This window comes from Calliphora vicina, chromosome 2, assembly GCF_958450345.1.
Source record: "Calliphora vicina chromosome 2, idCalVici1.1, whole genome shotgun sequence".
NCBI lineage: Eukaryota > Metazoa > Arthropoda > Insecta > Diptera > Calliphoridae > Calliphora > Calliphora vicina.
This window is the reverse complement of record NC_088781.1, coordinates 24,585,437-24,604,715: the sequence shown is the minus strand read 5'-3', so window position 1 is coordinate 24,604,715 and position 19,279 is coordinate 24,585,437. Positions and strand designations below refer to the sequence as shown.

Here is a 19,279-nt window from a genome sequence, read left to right as displayed (position 1 = left end):
ATGGTTTTCTCTTATTTTAATATTTTCAAAATTATATTTTTTATAATTTTGGAAATTTCGGTAAAAGATAAAGTCGTACGGGGACAAACCAGTCAAAATATTAATGTGTGTAAGTAAGCTATAGTATATATGTAACTAACTCTAATTTTCTTTTTAATATAATCTAACTCCTAGCAATTTTCAAAGAGAACAAAATTAGAGAATGGGTGAACCCAATGTTGACCATTAGAAAAAAGTTTTTTAGTTTATTTATCTTATATCTATACTATACATATATTGTTTATAAATGTTTACAAAATATATAGAATGTAACCTTAATAATCTGAATAATTAATTAGGGAAACCTATTTTAATTATCGATTAATCTTGTTAGTGGTTGGGGTTATTAAATCAAGGTTTTTCTAGTGAAGTTTTATTTAAGTTTTATTTAATTTACCATTAATGTTTATCATTTTGGAAATCTAAATAATTAATTGGGTATTCAATTCAGATCATCAATTTATTAAATTAAAGAAATCAAGGCTAAAGTCTCTATTTACAATTCACTATCATTATTAATTTCATCATGAAAGAAATTAAATTTTTTGAAATATATTTCATTAGATAACTTTCTAATATCCAAAAACAAAAGGTTGTCCGTTTGTTACATATCGAAATATTGGTCGTAGAACCAAAAAGTATATATATTCTGGGTCCTCATAAGATGTCTGTTGAAAACATGATAGGGCCACGATAGCTGGCTGAAATATTCTACAAATATCCTCTGTTGATAAGTTTAGTTTGGTATTGAAATGACAAATATCGGTCCATGATATCACATAGCCCCCATTAGAGGGTGCTGTGGCTTAATTGGTTAGCGCGTTTGATCATTAAGCATGATATGGTATTTGAGGCCTGGGTTCGATTCCCAGCCGCTGCCAATCAACATCAGTTTATAATAATTATTAGTTTCCTAATAACTACTATTTATCACAGCGCCCTCCTTCGGTGGTATAACATTAAAACGCCACCGAATCAAAATAAATAAATAAAGGTTGTTGGCTTGACTAATGCGACATCTCACCACCAGAGGCGCTTCAACATGCACCATTAACAATCATAACGCGCAATTGCAGAGTTGTCAATAAAAAAGCTTTTCTCCTCCTTTCACCACCTTTCCTTCTACAATCTATTCCCTTCCCAAAGAAATTAACACAATATATATAGGCATATTAATTGCCTGAGTGTTACTTCTTGTGTTGGATATCACTTCACAGCGACGATGCATTAAACCAATCAAGCTTCCTTCGTGGTGAAATTTTGAGTCTGTATTTTGCGATCTACAATTTCCCGATTTTTTAAGGAATTTAGATCAGAACTCGTAACTCGTTGCATTGTAACGATTCGGTTACAACTCTTTGTCATGCTGGAATCTATAAACTAGGGGCTTATTTTCTTCGGCGTATGGCTACGTAACATCGTTTAAAATGGATCTGTATCAAATTCCAGTCATAGTATCTTTTAAGTTATGAATTGGACCCATACCTTTCAGAATACTATTGACACCGCCAACTGACTGTCTTATTTGTGTACTTGGGGTCTAGTCCCTTTCCCTTCGACCGTCTTACAAATGTTCTCCAATAGCTGCCTCTTAAATTGTATTTGAATTCATCCGAAAATAGAACAATATTTCATTTCTGTTTTCATTGTCAAATTGTATTACCAATAAGAGTTTTTTCACATACTGTATTGTAACGTGGTTTTTTCGTCGGCTGAGATAGTTCTGTCGTGTCCAGGTTTAACTTACGGATCCACAAACCTTATGTAGAAGAAAACACGATTTATATATCCCTTTCGGGGGTCAATATTTTAGTATTCAGTGTTTATTATTCGGTTACATAGGAGGAGCCGCAGAACAAAAGGTACTTTTTTGAAAATTAAAAAATTTTGGGAAATTGATTTTTTCTAGAAGATTTTCCATTTATTGTAAAAATACCAAAAAAATCAATACCTTTTTTTCTGCGGCTCCTCATTAATTACGATGTTTGTATAATACGGAGAATTACTAGCGGCAATTTAAAACTATGTGTTTCATACAAATTATTTGGACTAACTTTTCTTTCGACATATAGGACTATCAGTTAATAAGTTTTATTATTGTAAAATGTATTTAGTAGATACTACTAACACCATTCTATGAGTTTACTAATAAAAAAAAGTACTCTGTGTAAATATTTGTTTACTTAAACATTGCATTTCCCCATATTTTTAAATATATTAAAGTAATTATTATTTACTTTTTAAATTGAGTTTAAACACCATGACTATTGATTACAGCCCACAATTTACTGCAAACAATTTATTGTCCAATTCAAATGTATTTTTATAAATATTTTGATATAATATATTTTAAATTACTGGTTTTTATAAATAATTTGGTATTCGCCTAATATTTTAATAATTCATTTTTAATAAAGGAAAAATATAATAAAGTTAATATTTTTCCTTTATTATTAAAAACAACTAAGAGTGCTATATTCGGCTGTGCCGAATCTTATATACCCTTCACCAAATTATACTTCAAAATTTTAAATATTTTTAGGTAAACAAAATTTAAGTTTTTTTCCAGTTGTTTTTTTAATTTTTTGGAAAAAAAAATTTTTCGATTGTTATTTTAAATTTTTTATTTTTTTTTTTTTAATTTTAAAATTTTTTTTTTAAGTTTTAAAGTTTTTTTTTGTGAAAAAAAAAATTCGGGTTAAATTTTTTTTCTTCAGATTTTGACCCATTGTAGGTCCAACTTACTATGGTCTTATATACGTCGTTGCAAATGTCTTTGAAATATCTATCATTAGATATCCATATTGTCTATATTAATGTCTTAGTAATCCAGATATAGGTAAAAATAGGTCAAAAATCTAGGTTGTCTTGGGTTTTTCCTCATATATCAGCCATTTGTGGACCGATTTTGCTGATTTTAAATAGCAAAATTCTCGAAAGCATGTCTGACAGAATTATTGAAGATTTGGATACCGATGATATCTGGGGTATCACAATGTCAAGCTTCCACAATGTAGTATTTTTCCAATTTCCGGTAAAAAAAATTAAAATTAGATTCATATTTTTAAAAATATTCATACGTTTTCCCGAATCCATCATTTCACCAATTGTTTTATCCCTTCCAAAAAATATGATTTGTCGAGGTCATCAAAATAGGTATTCTTTATGGGATGATTTCATTGTTGGAGTCAAATCTCTAAATCCGGAGAATATGGCGGAAGAGGGAGCATTTCGTAGCCTAATTCATGTATATTTTCCATGGAAACTGTACGTGTGTGTACCCTTCTGTTCATCCGAATCTGAAAAAAATCAGCAGCCATCTTGCGGAAAGTTTTCTCATACCCAAGTGATAATTCTGAATTGAAACCACTGAGCCTATGGCTTCCACAATCTCTCGCACTTTCAATTTCCGATCGGCCAACACCATATCGAGATTTTTTCAATTGTTTCGGGAGTAGAGAACTCAAATTTGAGTTGAGTTTGAGCCTTAACACAAATTGAAATTTCAAGTTCTTAAAGGAATAATTAAGATACTTAACACTAGAACATTTAAGCATATTCATATTTAGAGAAAATAATTCCAATTCCGGTTTTAAAAATGTTATATCGAAACGAATTACGAATGTTTTCCAGATTAAACGTGACCGATTATTTTAATGGCGAAATTCTTTTAATATTTCCGGAAATGGAAAATTCCGGGAAATTATGCCCCCTACACTATTTATGAATAACTGCAATATTTCCATTTTTCCTTTCAGTATTTATAAACGAACTAGACAACGACCCAGCCACCAAAGCAATTGAAACGGTACAAACTTATTTGAAGAAAAACTCCAACTATGGATTGTCGCTGCAAATCGATAAAATCGAAGCAAATAAAACGGATGCTAAAGCACTTTTGGAGTCGAGTAAGTACCAATAACTTATTCATTTCAATTCACAATAACATCGTTTCCTCTTACAGTTTGCACCAAATATGCCCAAAGTATTGAAAATAAACAACCGCCACATATTGTATTCGATACTACAAAATCAGGAGTAGCTTCTGAAACGGTCAAATCATTTACCCAAGCCCTGGGTCTGCCCACTGTTAGTGCCTCCTATGGCCAAGAGGGTGATCTAAGGCAATGGCGTGACATGGAAGAGAATAAACAAAAATATTTATTACAAGTTATGCCACCGGCAGATATTATACCGGAAGTGGTAAGAAGTATAGTGCGTAAAATGAATATCACCAATGCGGCCATTTTGTATGACGATACCTTTGTGATGGATCATAAGTACAAGTCATTGTTGCAAAACATACAAACCCGCCATGTTATTACAGCCGTAGCTGAGGGAGAACGGGCCCGAGCCGATCAGATTGAGAGATTGAGAAATTTGGATATAAATAATTTCTTTATATTGGGCAGTTTGAAAACAATTGGTCAGGTTTTGGGTGAGATATTTATTCATATATAAAAGAAAACTGTAAGTTAATTTACCCATTATTTACAGAATCGGTTAAACCGGCCTTTTTTGAGCGGAATTTCGCCTGGCATGCTATTACCCAAAATGAAGGTGAAGTTACTAGTAAACGTGATAATGCTACAATTATGTTCTTAAAACCGGTAGTCTATCCCCAAAATCGTGAACGTTTGGGCCTGCTGCGTACCACCTACAATTTGAATGAGGAACCACAAATTATGTCGGTTTTCTATTTTGATTTGGCCTTGAGAACCTTTTTGGCAATTAAGTAGGTTTTCTTTTTAGAGAAACACTAACTTTTTTCCAATGTGTAATGTTTGTTTTTAAATTTTGCAGAGAAATGTTACAATCGGGAGCATGGACTGCAAATATGGAATATTTAGGCTGTGATGATTTTCAGGGTGGAAATACGCCCGAAAGAAATATTGATTTAAAACAATATTTTATACAGGTACATAGCTAAATACTGGTAGCTTATGGAATACCACAAGTTTTTTAAGGCTTTTCATGTCGAGAAATTAATATATTTTTAATATTTGTAGGTCACCGAACCCACATCTTATGGAGAATTTGAGTTAGTCACTCAACCGGGTCAAACTTTCAATGGCTACAGTTATTCTAAATTCGAAATGGATATAAATGTTATACAAATACGTGGTGGTAATTCGGTTAATAGCAAATCAATTGGTACCTGGACTGCGGGCTTAGATTCGTATTTGACCATTAAAGATGAAGAGGCTATGAAAAATCTTACAGCCGATACGGTTTATAGAATTTTTACGGTGGTGGTAAGTTATTAAGCCAATTAGCAAATTAAGCCTTTAACACTTTTTGTCTTCTTACTCTGTAGCAAGCTCCCTTCATAATGAGAGACGAAACAGCTCCCAAGGGCTACAAAGGTTACTGTATAGATTTGATCAATGAAATTGCCGAAATTGTGCATTTCGATTATACAATTCAAGAAGTTGAAGATGGTAAATTCGGCAACATGGACGAGAAAGGAGAGTGGAATGGCATTGTCAAGAAATTAATCGATAAACATGCCGACATAGGTTTGGGTTCGATGTCTGTAATGGCAGAACGTGAAATTGTTATAGATTTCACGGTGCCCTACTACGATTTGGTCGGCATAACAATAATGATGCAAAGACCTAGTACTCCAAGTTCACTGTTTAAATTCTTAACCGTATTGGAAACCAATGTATGGTTGTGTATATTGGCCGCATATTTCTTTACCAGTTTTCTAATGTGGGTATTTGATCGCTGGAGTCCGTACAGTTATCAAAATAATCGTGAGAAATACAAAGATGATGATGAGAAGAGAGAGTTTAATTTGAAGGAATGTTTATGGTTTTGTATGACTTCATTGACCCCGCAGGGAGGTGGTGAGGCGCCCAAAAATCTTTCGGGTCGCCTGGTAGCGGCTACTTGGTGGTTATTTGGGTAACTAATTAAATTTAATAATTCAAAACATACCTTAAACAAATTGTCTACATTCTCCTTCCAGTTTCATTATTATTGCTTCATATACCGCCAATTTGGCTGCCTTTTTGACGGTATCGCGTTTGGACACCCCTGTTGAATCTTTAGACGACTTGGCTAAACAATACAAGATTTTGTACGCTCCCCTTAATGGATCTTCGGCCATGACTTATTTTGAACGCATGGCCAATATAGAGCAAATGTTTTATGAGATTTGGAAAGATCTGTCTTTAAATGATTCTTTGACTCCTTTGGAGAGATCCAAACTGGCTGTATGGGATTATCCTGTAAGTGATAAATACACAAAAATGTGGCAAGCTATGCAAGAGGCTCAATTGCCCTCGACACTGGATGAGGCTGTAGCCAGAGTTCGTAACTCCACTACCGCTACGGGTTTTGCTTTTTTGGGCGATGCTACCGATATACGTTATTTAGTAATGACAAATTGTGATCTTCAGGTGGTGGGTGAGGAGTTTTCACGCAAACCTTATGCTATTGCTGTGCAACAAGGATCACATCTCAAGGATCAGTTTAATAATGCGTAAGTTTTATACTGCACTTTTACTAAATAAAATCTTTAACAATTTTTTTTGTTTTTAGTATTTTAACCCTCCTCAACAAACGCCAATTGGAAAAACTCAAAGAAAAGTGGTGGAAGAATGATGAAGCCCAAGCCAAATGTGACAAACCCGAGGATCAATCGGATGGTATCTCCATTGAAAATATTGGTGGCGTATTCATAGTCATCTTTGTGGGCATTGGCATGGCCTGTATTACTTTGGTATTTGAGTACTGGTGGTACAAGTATCGCAAAAATCCACGCATTATTGATGTGGCCGAAGCCAATACACCACCTGGCAAAGATGTGAAATTGGCTGAAGGTGTTATTTTGGGACAATCTGGCAAAGAATACGACAAAGCCAATGCTGCTTTACGTCCACGTTTCAATCAATATCCTCAAAACTTTAAACCAAGATTTTAAGATACAGTGTTGCATTAAATTTAAATATTGAATATATAACTGTTTTTACGCACATACAATTTACAGGCATACATGTGTATAAATAAATGCAATTATTTTGGTGTTTATATAATAAAATGCACAAATTAACTTAAATCTTATTAAAATAAAACCATAATCGCTACCCTATCATATGATTTTTTTTATTTTATGTCATACTAAAGGATCAGATCAATCAATGTATCTAAAAACAACGTATGTTTTCTCAACACTACCTTCATTTAGATGATGCGATCCGTTAAATACTTTTTGACGATTTTCGATTTTTTTAAATTTATATATAAGACATTTTGATGAATGAGGCAAGAATGATTGATCTTGTTTTTATACCCTTCACTCTAAGTTTGTCATTCCGTTTGTAATTTCCACAATATAATTTTCCGACCCTATAAAGTCTGGATCCTTATAGATCGATCGATTAAGCCATGTCCGAAGCCCCCAAATAACTTACATACACGATTCATACATCAATATCTCCGGAATTCTTCCTATTTAAAATCGAGAAAATCGATCCACAAATGGCTGAGATATAAGAAATAAACCAGTCATTAATATAGACAATAGGTGTGTTCGCGTACTTTCCAGTAAAAAATATCCCGTATCTTTATTTTAGAGAGTAAAAATAAATTACTCTCAATCTGAAAAGTAACAAAAAAAAGTACGCGAACAACAATTTGTAAAAATGAGTTGTATTTTATTATAAATCAATTTAAAACGTTTGTTTTGTACTATTTTACTTCTTTTCTTTGCTAAACTTGTAAATTGTATTAATTTTCAACTTTTTAGTTTTGTTTGCATTTGCAACCATATGTTTTAAACTTTTTTTTATGTTGATATTTTTTACTGGACAAAAAATGTCCAGTAAAAAATATCATGTTCTCTATCTTCGAACTGTCACTTTTAACACTCTCTTGCTCTCTCGTTACAAGTTTTTAAAAGTAAACGAACGCAATCCCGTAACATCCAGTGATAATTTGTACAAATTATCAAGTACGCGAACACAACTAATATGGATATCTAATGATAGACATTTAAAAAACCTTTGCAACGACGTATATAAGACCATAGTAAGTTGGACCTACAATGGGTCAAAATCGGAAAAAATATTTTTTAACCCGAATTTTTTTTCGCTAAATATAAAAAAAAAAACAATTCGAAAATTTTTTTTTCCAAGAGAGCTACATACATATATTCGGTTGTGTCGAATCTTATACACCCTTCACAAAAGTATACTTTAAGATAAATATTGAAAACTATTTTTTTTTTAAATTTTGGTAAAACATAATTTTTTGGTGACAAGTAAAAGCAAATCCTTCATCCACTTTAAGATAAAGTTTAAAAACTGTTTTTATTAAATGTTTGATGAAAAACAAAAACACATGCAGCATTAGGCGGTGGCCATGCACTGCGGTGAGCGGAGAGTTAGGGCGGCAAGTGGTTTATTACTGAGCGGTCAGTTGTTAAAATGTCATTGTCAAGAGGTCTGTTTAAAGTTATTACGCGAAAGTAGTATTCATATTTATACAGGCCTGTCACATATTTTGTTCCGAATGGTTTCAATTCCGTAGTTTTTATTCCTATCGATTTCGTTTTAGGTTCTTCAGATTCCGTGAAACTTATAATTCAAAAAATATTTAATAATTCTATATTTCTGATTTTAATTTGACGTTTTTAATTTTAAAACAAAAGTGAAATTTTTGGTACAACTGATTAAAAATTTTAGATAAATAAATAATTACAAAGAAATATCAATTCCACTTTGAAAACTGAAAGTGGTTTCATTCCGAAAGAAATTTTCGTTTTACTTTTTCTGAAGAAGCAAAATGCGGAATTAATTCCCCTTTCGATCGGAATGGAATTCTGTGACAGGCCTGATAATAAGGTTTGGTGTTCATCCTATTCAAGCAAGATACAAATATACGAAAATTTTCAGACAGATTTTGGAAAATCACTAACATGCAAATGAAACTACAAGATCTGGAAAGTTGGACTTGAGATAAATATCAAGAAAACCAAAGCCATGAGAATTAACAATGTTAGCACAGAGAATATCATACTACAACCAGTTGAATATGTAGATAGCTTCTGCTATCTAGGCACTATAGTAACTAATGGCGGCACAGAAACAGACGCAAGCAACAGGCTCACCTGAGCGGGAGTGGCATTCCTTCAAACGCATTCAGTATGAAGAAACTCGAAAATATCCAGAGAACCAAGCTCAGAATATTAAATATTCGGATTAGGTCAAAAATCGGCATAATGCCAGTACTCGGATAAAATAAAGCAGAAAAATTTTATAAAGGAAAACAAAGATTATGTAATTTTAAATTGAGTCCACAATGTAAATTGGAGCCATGCAACAAAGATGGCGTATATTTTGAACGCGGTTTTTATTTTTATTAACTTATATGTATTTTTGAAGAGTACATATCTGTGATTTATTCTCACTTAGTTATTGAACATTATTGCTTTGAAATAGTTCAACTTTATGCCAACAATTACCGATTGCTCACCAAAGCTTCTGTAGGTCTGACTCAATTAATAACGTATTTTTTTAGTTTGAGTCATGATATTTTTATTAAAGATTCAGGGTAGTTATTCGGCCAAATTTTCCAAGACAATCGACGCTATTTTTGGTCTAATCCGAAAACGAATATTCGATCAAACTCTAAAAATGCATGTTTTCATATTACATACTGAATTTTATTTCTTTGAGTGTAAAAATATCAGGTTGTAATTTAAAATGTATTATTTTAAAATCCTTGGTCTTTTATAACCCTTATCAAAGAAGAATAACTAATAACTGCATTACATTTTAAGTATTCCCCAATATAAATAATGAAAATTAGAAAATTTTAATAAAAAATATTTTTATTTAACTTTTGAATATTTTTAAAATTTAACCCTTAAATGCAATTAATTTGAAATGTGAACTCTGGTCATCAACAGACCTATTAAAGATGTTGTTTTTTGTAGTTCTAGCACACAATAAAAAAAAAAACCTGCAAGTAAAATAAGAATAAAAGATAACATTAGTAATTGGAAAAGATCAATAAAATCACGAAAACAAATTTTTGATTAAGAGTTTTCAGTGGATTTATATTAAAATGTCAAGTCTTTTCAGCAATTGTGTTTATGAAGACCGTCATGATTTTATCATCAGTTTAAGTAATAATTAAATATGATATAAGATAAACATAAAATGTTGTTATAATTACCTTTTAAATTAGAAAAATAGTAAAGGCCCCAAATTGAAAAATGAAAAGTGCTGAAAATGGTAAACAGAAATAAAAATAATTAGTATTAAATTAAATACAGAGTTTTTAAGAGGCTAAGTTTTTTTTGTAAATTGTATCAATAGTTCTGGTTAAAATTGGATAAACCCAATTGGATTTAAAAATCGTTAAATTAAAATTTTTAAAAAAAAAAAATATTCGTCATATTGTAATTCAACAAATTTGTGAATATTTATAATTTAAAAATATTTCTTGTAAATTTATACATCGAATAAGTCATTTCGATCAAGAATGAGTGGGCGTTTTACAAAGTCTATTCAAATTTATACCAGAAACAATTGATACGTTTAGTATTGTCAGTAAATTTACATAAGTAAAAATATCAAGTCTTTTCAGCAATTGTGTTTATGAAGACCGTCATGATTTTATCATCATAATAAAAAATTTCGAAATATAAAAAAAAATTAAACTTAAATAATTACCTTTTAAATCTTAACAGCACAATTTCCCCTGGAAACAACCTAAAAATCTAAAAAAATAATAAATAAAAAGAATATTGGGAATTTTTTTTTTTGATTTTTTAACGATTTTTTTTATTTTGTCTGTAAAAATCAAAGAGCATAGTTTGAACATCAAACTAAATAGAAAAGCATCATTTATCTATGGTAAAATTTAGTATTTCTTGAAACTCTTCTTGATACCATGACCCTTGGAGACCTTCAATACGTTGAAACGAACGGTCTTGGACAAGGGACGGCATTCACCAATGGTAACAATATCGCCGATTTCAACATCTCTGTAATTAAATGGAAAATATGAAAAATATATTTAGTTAATATGGTTTAAATACGTTAGAAAAGAAATTTTTTAAATGGAATTAATTTTTCATAGTCAGTAAATTTACATAAGTAAAAATATCAAGTCTTTTCAGCAATTGTGTTTATGAAGACCGTCATGATTTTATCATCATTTAATGAAAAAAGTATTTCTATTAAAGAGCCAACAAATCAAAATTAGGTTTGTTAATGAGAGGTTGTTTTTTAGTTGTAGCTTTGTATTGTAATTGGTGGATTAAACTTAGTTTAAATTTTGAATTATATTTATTTTTGTCTTAACCAAATCTGTTTGCTAAACCAAGTTTAAGCTACAACTCAAAATATAACTCTTGCTGTCTTTAAAATCCGTTAATTCCAATTTAATTTCAGTTAAATTTTTTATAATTTGTTTTTTTTTATAAAAGAAGTTTAAACTGACCTGAAGGCAGGAGAGCAGTGAGCACTCATGTTCCTGTGACGTTTTTCGAAACGGCTGTATTTACGTACAAAGTGCAAGTAATCACGACGGAGAACAATGGTACGTTGCATTTTAGTTTTACGTACGGCACCGGTTAAGATGCGGCCACGAATTCTTACGTTACCGGTGAAGGGACACTTCTTGTCAACATAACTGCCATCAATAGCCTAAGGAATTAAACAAAAGTATTATAAATAAATAAATAATTAGTAAATAATTTAAACAGTAAACAATTAAAAAATTATTTATATACATTAAAGCAAAAGTTTACATTTGAATGAATAATAAATAAATTTGAGGATGAAAAATTGTAAGAAATTTTAATTATATAAATTTGAAGAACTATTGAGCCATTGCTTTAAAAAATAAATATAGAGAATGTAAATAAAAAAATAAATTATAGAAAAACTAAATTTTAAACATTGTCGAAGTCTTAAAACAGTTTTTTATACAATGCATTCAAAACAGTAATGATAAATACATCATGTCTTAAGTTCAATTATGTTTTAAGTCAAACTAGATTTTGAAATAGAATGTTTCATAAATCAATTAGAAAACTAGTAAGTGATTATAAATTATAATGATAACATGGCCCTATCAATGTCAATGTTAGAAGTAAGGCTCAATACAATAAGTCTTTCAAAATTATATATAAAAAATCATCAAAACTGATTTAATTCAAACATGTTTTATAAACAAATATTTTTGTAGCTTACTATAAAATAATATTACAATTATTTTATCATAAAATATAAATTTATTTATCATTCATTATTGAACTAACTAAACATGACACTGTTCTATACAAATTAGTAAATAATAACAAAGGGAAATAAGAAAACAATATGCAGCAAAATATGTATAAAGAAAACTTACATCACGGGGAGTCTTGAAACCCAAACCGATATCACGGTAACGGCGAAGCAACTTCTTCTTGGTGGTACCGGGCTTAACCTTTCTGTTTAGGTTAATGCCGAATTGTTTTTGGAAGGCTCTCTCGTTTTGCTGCAGGCACACACACATAACACAACAAATGCAAATTTGATAGGGAGGTGGTGGTGGTGTTCATGTTGGTTAAGATGCGTCATTCAAGTGGTAGGGATTGGTTGGGGTTTTTGTTAAATTATACACAACAATTTGCAAACATTTGGGTTGAAGAAATGTATGAATTTGTGTAAACGTTCATAGGGAAATGTTGGTTGATTGTTTGTTTGTGGATAAAGGGGGGTGTAGAGGCGTGCATAGAAATAAAAAACAAAACACAAATTAGTTTTTGTTCCAGAAACTTACCTCGGCCGGAGTTCTAAAACCCAGACCAATACTGCGATGAAAACGTGGCTTTTTCTTGTAATTATTGGGCTTGCGACGTATCACAGGCACAGTAAATTGTTTACGGAAAGCACGTTCGGTTTGCTTTAAATGATAATTGAAAGAAATTAACCAGATACCAGCAAATAAGAAAATACAACAAAAAAAAAAGTAAGGTTATATTTAAATTAAAAAAATATTTAATTTTTTTAAATTATTAAAAACAACTTTAGCTCATATTACTTTTATTTAAAATAGAAACCAATTTTTCTTATAAAACACTTGTTTAATAATTTCCATTTCACATTTTTTTTATTTTAATAAATTTTCTTTTTGTTCCGCGTGGTGTTGTTACTCGCCCCTGAAAACACAACTGTCACTTTATTTCCTGGATTTTTCACATTTTTCCATAAAACTTTCACATAAATCTTACATCCATCGTTAGCTTTTGTTTTTAATTTTCACATTTTTAAAGAATTTTCACATTTAGTGCACAATTTTGTGGTTTTTATTGAAAAAAACGTAGAATTTTCTTCGCGTCTTACCTGATCAGCCATATTGATGTAAAAGGAAAGAGCGCAAGCACGAAAAGGAAGTTGAAACAGCGAGTAAAAAGGGAAATTTTGTTAAAAGAGGGAAATTTTCATGACATTTGCGTATGAAGTTGGCTGCAGTTGGTTATAAGGGAAATTTATAGCTACTGAACACTAGATGTCAGTAAGATTGTTAGTTAGAAGAACTGCCTTATCTATGATACTGTTTTATCTTTAAATGTTAATTAACATTTTATAGAAAATAAAGCAACAAACAAAATTGGATATTTTGTAATAAATTTCAAATTTCAAAAAGGTTTGCATTAAAATTATTTTAATAGAAAAAAAATACTATGTACTAAGGAAATAATATAAACATAGAGACGTGACACTCCGTTTTGTCAAATAAAACAAATCATATGTCTAATACTACAACAAAATACATTGAGTAAAAAAAATTCTTATACCTTTCACCCGTCATTACATTTGTAATTACCAAATTTTTCATTTGCGACACCATTATGTATATATATTCTGGATGGTTACAGATATAGGAGTCCATATAGACATGTTCGTCTGTCTGTTTAAATCAACTTTTCGAAGACCCCAAATAACTTGCATGCATGATAGGGCATCAATATATGCGCTATAATCCAACTTAGGTTGCTATTTAAAATCGAAAAAATCGACCCACAAATTTCTGAGATATAAGCTAAAACCTCGATTTTTTCACCTATTGTTCACGAAAATTATTTTTCGCCAACTTTTATTTTTCACAAATTTGTTTTAACGAATTTTTTTAAGAAATATTTTATTTTCACCAAATTTTTTTTCCAGCGGAAATAGTTTTTAATATTAAAGTATATTTTCACATTTTTTTTCACAAATTTGTTTTACCGAATTTTTTTTAAAATAAATTTTATTTTCACCAAATTTTTTTCCAGCTAAAATAGTTTTTAATATTAAAGTATACTTTTTTGAATGGTATGTAAGACCGGCACAGCAGAATATAGTACTCGTGCTTGTTTTATTATTTTTGTAAAAAAACGTTGATTTTTTTAATTATTAAAAATTTCATTAATTTTTGTAAAGAAGACAAAATTTCCTACACTTTGATATATGTATAATTTGTATATCTTACCTTTTTTCAAAACTTAAACTCAATAACGCATCTTCTATAGCCATGAGGTTATGTTTTAAATAACAGTTTATTCCATAAGAAATAACAGTTTATTTCTATTTTTGAATTTACAAAATCACACCGAATCTGATGAAGCTAAAAAAACATCGATCGGAATAATAACTACGGATTTGAAAACATTCTGAGCGAAATGTTTATCTAAAATTTGGAATGCCTTACCGAGAGAATTGAGAAAATTTTCTTATACACTTCCTCAATTTAAATTAAAATTATTAGAACTTGCAGAATCGCATGTTTATCTTAACGCGTAACATACATATATATAAATATTATTTAAAATTATACTATGAACTGTTAAGCTATGAAAAACAATAATAATCTTATCCAGCATTCATTATGGCTTTTTACTATTTATTGATCTCAAATCTTAATCACCCTTATCGTGGTAAGCGTAATCGTCTTACGCCTACGACAGTTTAGTACTAGATTAAAGAAACAGTTTGCATTTTATCTTTAATCTTTATTTTCTTCGCAATTAAAAACAATATATTTTCATATTTTTTATTAAAATTTTATTATTTATTTTTCGCTAAAACTGAAAAAGCTAAAAATATTGATCTAACAATGTGTAACTAAAATGCCTGCTAAATTTTGCTTATTATATTGACTAAAAAAATTAAATAAACTAAAAATTAAGAAGCAACAAAATATGGCAAAATTGTATGAATCTTACGATTAAATAAAATGTAATTATTAATCAAGTAAATACTTTTAGTTTTACAATAAATGCAAAAAACAAATAATAATAAAACTAAAACAAAATAATGATAAAGATAAATTTCTAAAACGTGATTAAAACGAAGCATTGTTTTTATAAATAAATTATAAATTATAGTAACAAAAAAAATTTAATAGGTAGCGTTTGCTGCACCATTTCCAAAAAAGTTTAACATTTGTTTTCAAATAGATTTTTTTATTTCGAATTAGCCAGTTTGTATAAATTTACATTTTGAGTTTATTTAATATTTTGTATATCTATTTCACTTGTTTGCTCTATATTTCCATGGAAATGGTGTAGAAAAGCTACCAACAAAATAAAATCGAATAGCACAGAAAATTAAAACTTAATTGCATTTTTTTTAAACACGTTGCATCATAAGAGTAACTATAATTAATGAAGACATATTTTATACAATTGAGTTAAATATTTAACATACATATACTAACTAATAAATGTATTGCGTTATAGGCGGTATCTCTCCATCGTTCTTGTTGCCAAAAATCAGTTAAGAACCTTTCTTATCATTCATTGTTCAAGTGTCTCTAATAAAAACCAAATCACACATAATGACGATATTGAATTTATGACGTGTTTTCCTGTGATTGATGTATATGCTGTGTCCTTCTTCATTTATTGGGCCTTTTTAATAGCAGCCGTTTGTTTGGCTGCCTTGACAGGTATTGGATTCTCTACACATTGCTTGTACAAATTGTTAAGACCAAACGCGGCTCTAACATTGTCCGACGAAAAGAAGAATTTCTGCAGTTTGCCTTTAGCATCAGCCATGGGGCGACGTTCACCCTCTTTACCATTTTGAAAAAGTATAACAGTTGGTAGCTGACGTGAGAAACTGCTATCCGAGATGCGATACTTTTGAGCCATATCGGGAAAACGGCCTACATCAATTTTTCCAAATTTCAAATTATCCAAATTGTATTCAGCCGATAATTCAGCAAATATGGGAGCAAAATTCACACAGCTAGGATTCCATACCGTATAAAAGCAAATCAACCAATTAATGCGTTTGTCACGGGCCAATTCGTCTTCAAAAGATTGTGCCGTACGAAAGTAGGTTATATGTTCTGGGCCCTTATATGTGGGCTCCGGCAGCAGCATACCCACCAACACACACAGCAGCAAAAAGCCCAAACCATAACGAAAATCACTATATGCCCATAAAATCGCATTAGCTACTTTTGTGTACAAGAATGATGAGGATAAATAGTTGATCATAGTAACGCTACCCGTTTTGCGGCTTCTTATCATTATCACAATTAGCAAAAAGAACAAAATCTCTGTTTCTCGACTGTCCAGGTCGCACATTTCGTCTTCACCCCTATGCTTGAATATTCTCGAGCAAATGGGTATAGTCTTTTTGGCTATTAAATAGGACAGGGCCATTATGATATTAACCCAATAATAAGGTTTAGCTAGCAGACGTAATTGTTTTTTCATTGTCATCTTTTTGCGAGTGTGTCTTTTAGAATTTTCGTTTCACTGCAACTCCTCTAAAATATCTTCAGAATTGTGTTAATTATTTTATTACACTTTACGGCAGCTTCTAATGTGCGTTTTTTAATTAACAGTTTCCGTTTTATAAATAGTTTAGTTTTTCGTTAGAACTTTTCTTCTCAGCCTTTATAAATAAATTCAATGAATCTCCATGAAAATAAGAAAATCAACTGAAGAAATGGTGGTGGTGAAAAAAGAGAAACAGTTGTTGTTGTCAAAAGCCAAATGTCAAATGTTAGTTATGATAATGCCGTGTTTAAGTGAAAATAATAGCAGGAAAGGCAAATATTAGTTTAGATTACGTACCAACAATTTTAATAAAGGTTATTTTAAAATCATGAAGCCTTTTCGTGATTTTTTCTAGATTGTCTAAAATTAAAGTATTTATTTGCTCAAAATAAATTTCTTTTTAGATTTCTTTTAATTGTGTATTTATTTTATATTAATAAATAATGTTAAGTCATCTTTTCTATCCTTTTTTATTATTTGCAATACATTTTTTTCTACACTAAATGAAAAGTATGGCCACCTAACACCGCATTACCACACTTAGTAATAGTTTGTAACCTTGGCAGCCCTGATAATGTTTACATTTATTAAAACATTCAAGAAGCGTGAAGATTTTTTTTGAGAGCGGAAAATTCTACAATTTCTTAAAAATTAAAATAATATTTATAATTAAAATAATAAAACTATAATAGATTTCTGTAAAAATGTCATCTGTTCATTGCCAGTTGTGGATGGGAAGTGTAAGTATTAATAAATTATAAAAATTCAAATTAAATATCTATAAAACATTTTTAGCTGGAGCAGTACATGACGGAAAACTTTATCATAGCTGCATTCCGTAAAATGGGCGAAGATCCCACAACAGTACGTTTGATGCGTAACAAATATACTGGTGAACCAGCTGGATATTGTTTTGTCAACTTTGCCACCGATGACAGAGCTATGGATGCCATGCACAAATTGAATGGTAAACCCATACCAGGGACAAATCCCATTGTTAGATTCCGTTTGAACAGCGCCAGTAACTCTTATAAATTACCGGGTAATGAACGAGAATTCAGTGTTTGGGTGGGAGATCTTAGTTCCGATGTGGACGATTATCAATTGTATAAAGCCTTTTCCTCAAAATACACATCAATTAAAACGGCCAAGGTTATATTGGATGGTTCCGGGTTTTCCAAAGGTTATGGGTTTGTACGTTTCGGCATTGAAGATGAACAAAAGTCTGCTTTGTATGATATGAATGGTTATACAGGCTTGGGCTCGAAACCCATTAAAATTTGCAATGCTGTGCCAAAGCCGAAAAATGAACTGGGAGTTGCTTTGGGTACCACTAGCAATTACGGATATGGTTCTTCAACAAATGTGGGCGCCACTACAGCTGCATCTAGTGCAGACTATACACAATATTATGATCCAACCAGCACTTATTGGCAGGGATATAATGCCTGGCAAAATTATTACGATCCCACCGGAACTGCAGCCACAGATCCCACTAGCGCATACTATCAACAAAGTATGGCCCAATCTCATTCAAATCCCCAAACATTAGCTCAACATGCTGAGGCCTGGAGTGCTCAACGTAGTGCACAATATGAACAGCAAACTGCTGCTGCGGCTGTTTCTTCGAATGGTGGTGCTGCCGCAGAAGAAGATGAATATGCTTTGGTCGAACATAAATATACATTAGATGTCGAAAAGTTGAATCGGGAGGCTCTCGATTCCGATCGTAATTTATATGATGCTTTAGAAAGTTCCAAATGGTTGCCTTTGGAACAATTAGAAGCTTATTAAAAAAATAGTTTTAAGATTTGTATTAAGATATCTTTACGTTTCTTCTCTTTTATACATATGTATGTATTTCATTTATTTTGCAAATTATTACAAATAAAAAATGATCGGAAAATAAATATATATGGTACAGGTTTTCTTAAATGTAGATATCATAGAAATATTATAACAATGTTTTAAACTAATCCGAAAACGAAAATGTTCGAACTTGTATTCTAAATACACTGTAATTCGAGACGATTTCCTTTCGAATCGTTCTGTTGAAAACACATTTTGGTAAAAATAAAAATATGTGATAACAATATTTATTTAAAAAAAAATTCATGAAAAAATATGTGAAAAAAAAAAATTCATGAAATAAAAAAATTTCGTGAAAACTAATTTTTTTGTAAAACAATTGGATTAAAAAATATTTTTTCCGATTTTAACCCATTGTCGGTCCGAATTTCTATGGCGTTATATACGTCTTTAGAAAGATCTTTGAAATTTGTATCATTAGATATCCATATTGTCTATGTTAGTGACTCAGTAATCCAGATATAAATCAAAAATGGAGTCGTGGGACTATAGCGGATATTGGGGTCTTCGGAAAGTTCATTTGAATAAATCGACACCGCTATCTATAACAATCCAGAATGGGGTCACAAAAAAATCTAGAAATTACAA

At 30.7% G+C, this 19,279-nt stretch overlaps 4 protein-coding genes across 4 annotated transcripts; 2 read left to right on the top strand and 2 right to left on the bottom strand.

Annotated features, from left to right (window-relative positions):
* Ir25a (ionotropic receptor 25a) lies at positions 1-7,110 on the top strand. Its single transcript, XM_065501413.1, has 9 exons — positions 1-109; positions 3,798-3,947; positions 4,004-4,477; positions 4,537-4,774; positions 4,843-4,957; positions 5,049-5,294; positions 5,357-5,949; positions 6,014-6,529; positions 6,589-7,110. The coding sequence occupies exons 1-9, from the start codon at positions 1-3 to the stop codon at positions 6,968-6,970; spliced, it is 2,823 nt and encodes a 940-aa protein (XP_065357485.1). The 3' UTR covers positions 6,971-7,110.
* A 3,698-nt stretch (positions 7,111-10,808) lies between these two features.
* Positions 10,809-13,506, bottom strand: RpS11 (ribosomal protein S11). The gene is made up of 4 exons (XM_065500922.1): positions 13,392-13,506; positions 12,415-12,543; positions 11,500-11,705; positions 10,809-11,041 (listed from the first exon to the last, which is right to left on the bottom strand). Exons 1-4 carry the CDS (start codon positions 13,401-13,403, stop codon positions 10,918-10,920), a joined length of 471 nt encoding a protein of 156 aa, XP_065356994.1. The 5' UTR covers positions 13,404-13,506; the 3' UTR covers positions 10,809-10,917.
* Positions 13,507-15,069: 1,563 nt separating this feature from the next.
* LOC135951839 (thioredoxin-related transmembrane protein 2 homolog) lies at positions 15,070-16,969 on the bottom strand. The gene has a single exon (XM_065501574.1). The coding sequence runs from the start codon at positions 16,760-16,762 to the stop codon at positions 15,932-15,934; it is 831 nt and encodes a 276-aa protein (XP_065357646.1). The 5' UTR covers positions 16,763-16,969; the 3' UTR covers positions 15,070-15,931.
* A 452-nt stretch (positions 16,970-17,421) lies between these two features.
* Positions 17,422-18,732, top strand: Secp43 (tRNA Selenocysteine associated protein). Its single transcript, XM_065499562.1, has 2 exons — positions 17,422-17,562; positions 17,618-18,732. Exons 1-2 carry the CDS (start codon positions 17,527-17,529, stop codon positions 18,614-18,616), a joined length of 1,035 nt encoding a protein of 344 aa, XP_065355634.1. The 5' UTR covers positions 17,422-17,526; the 3' UTR covers positions 18,617-18,732.
* The last annotated feature ends 547 nt before the right edge of the window (positions 18,733-19,279 follow it).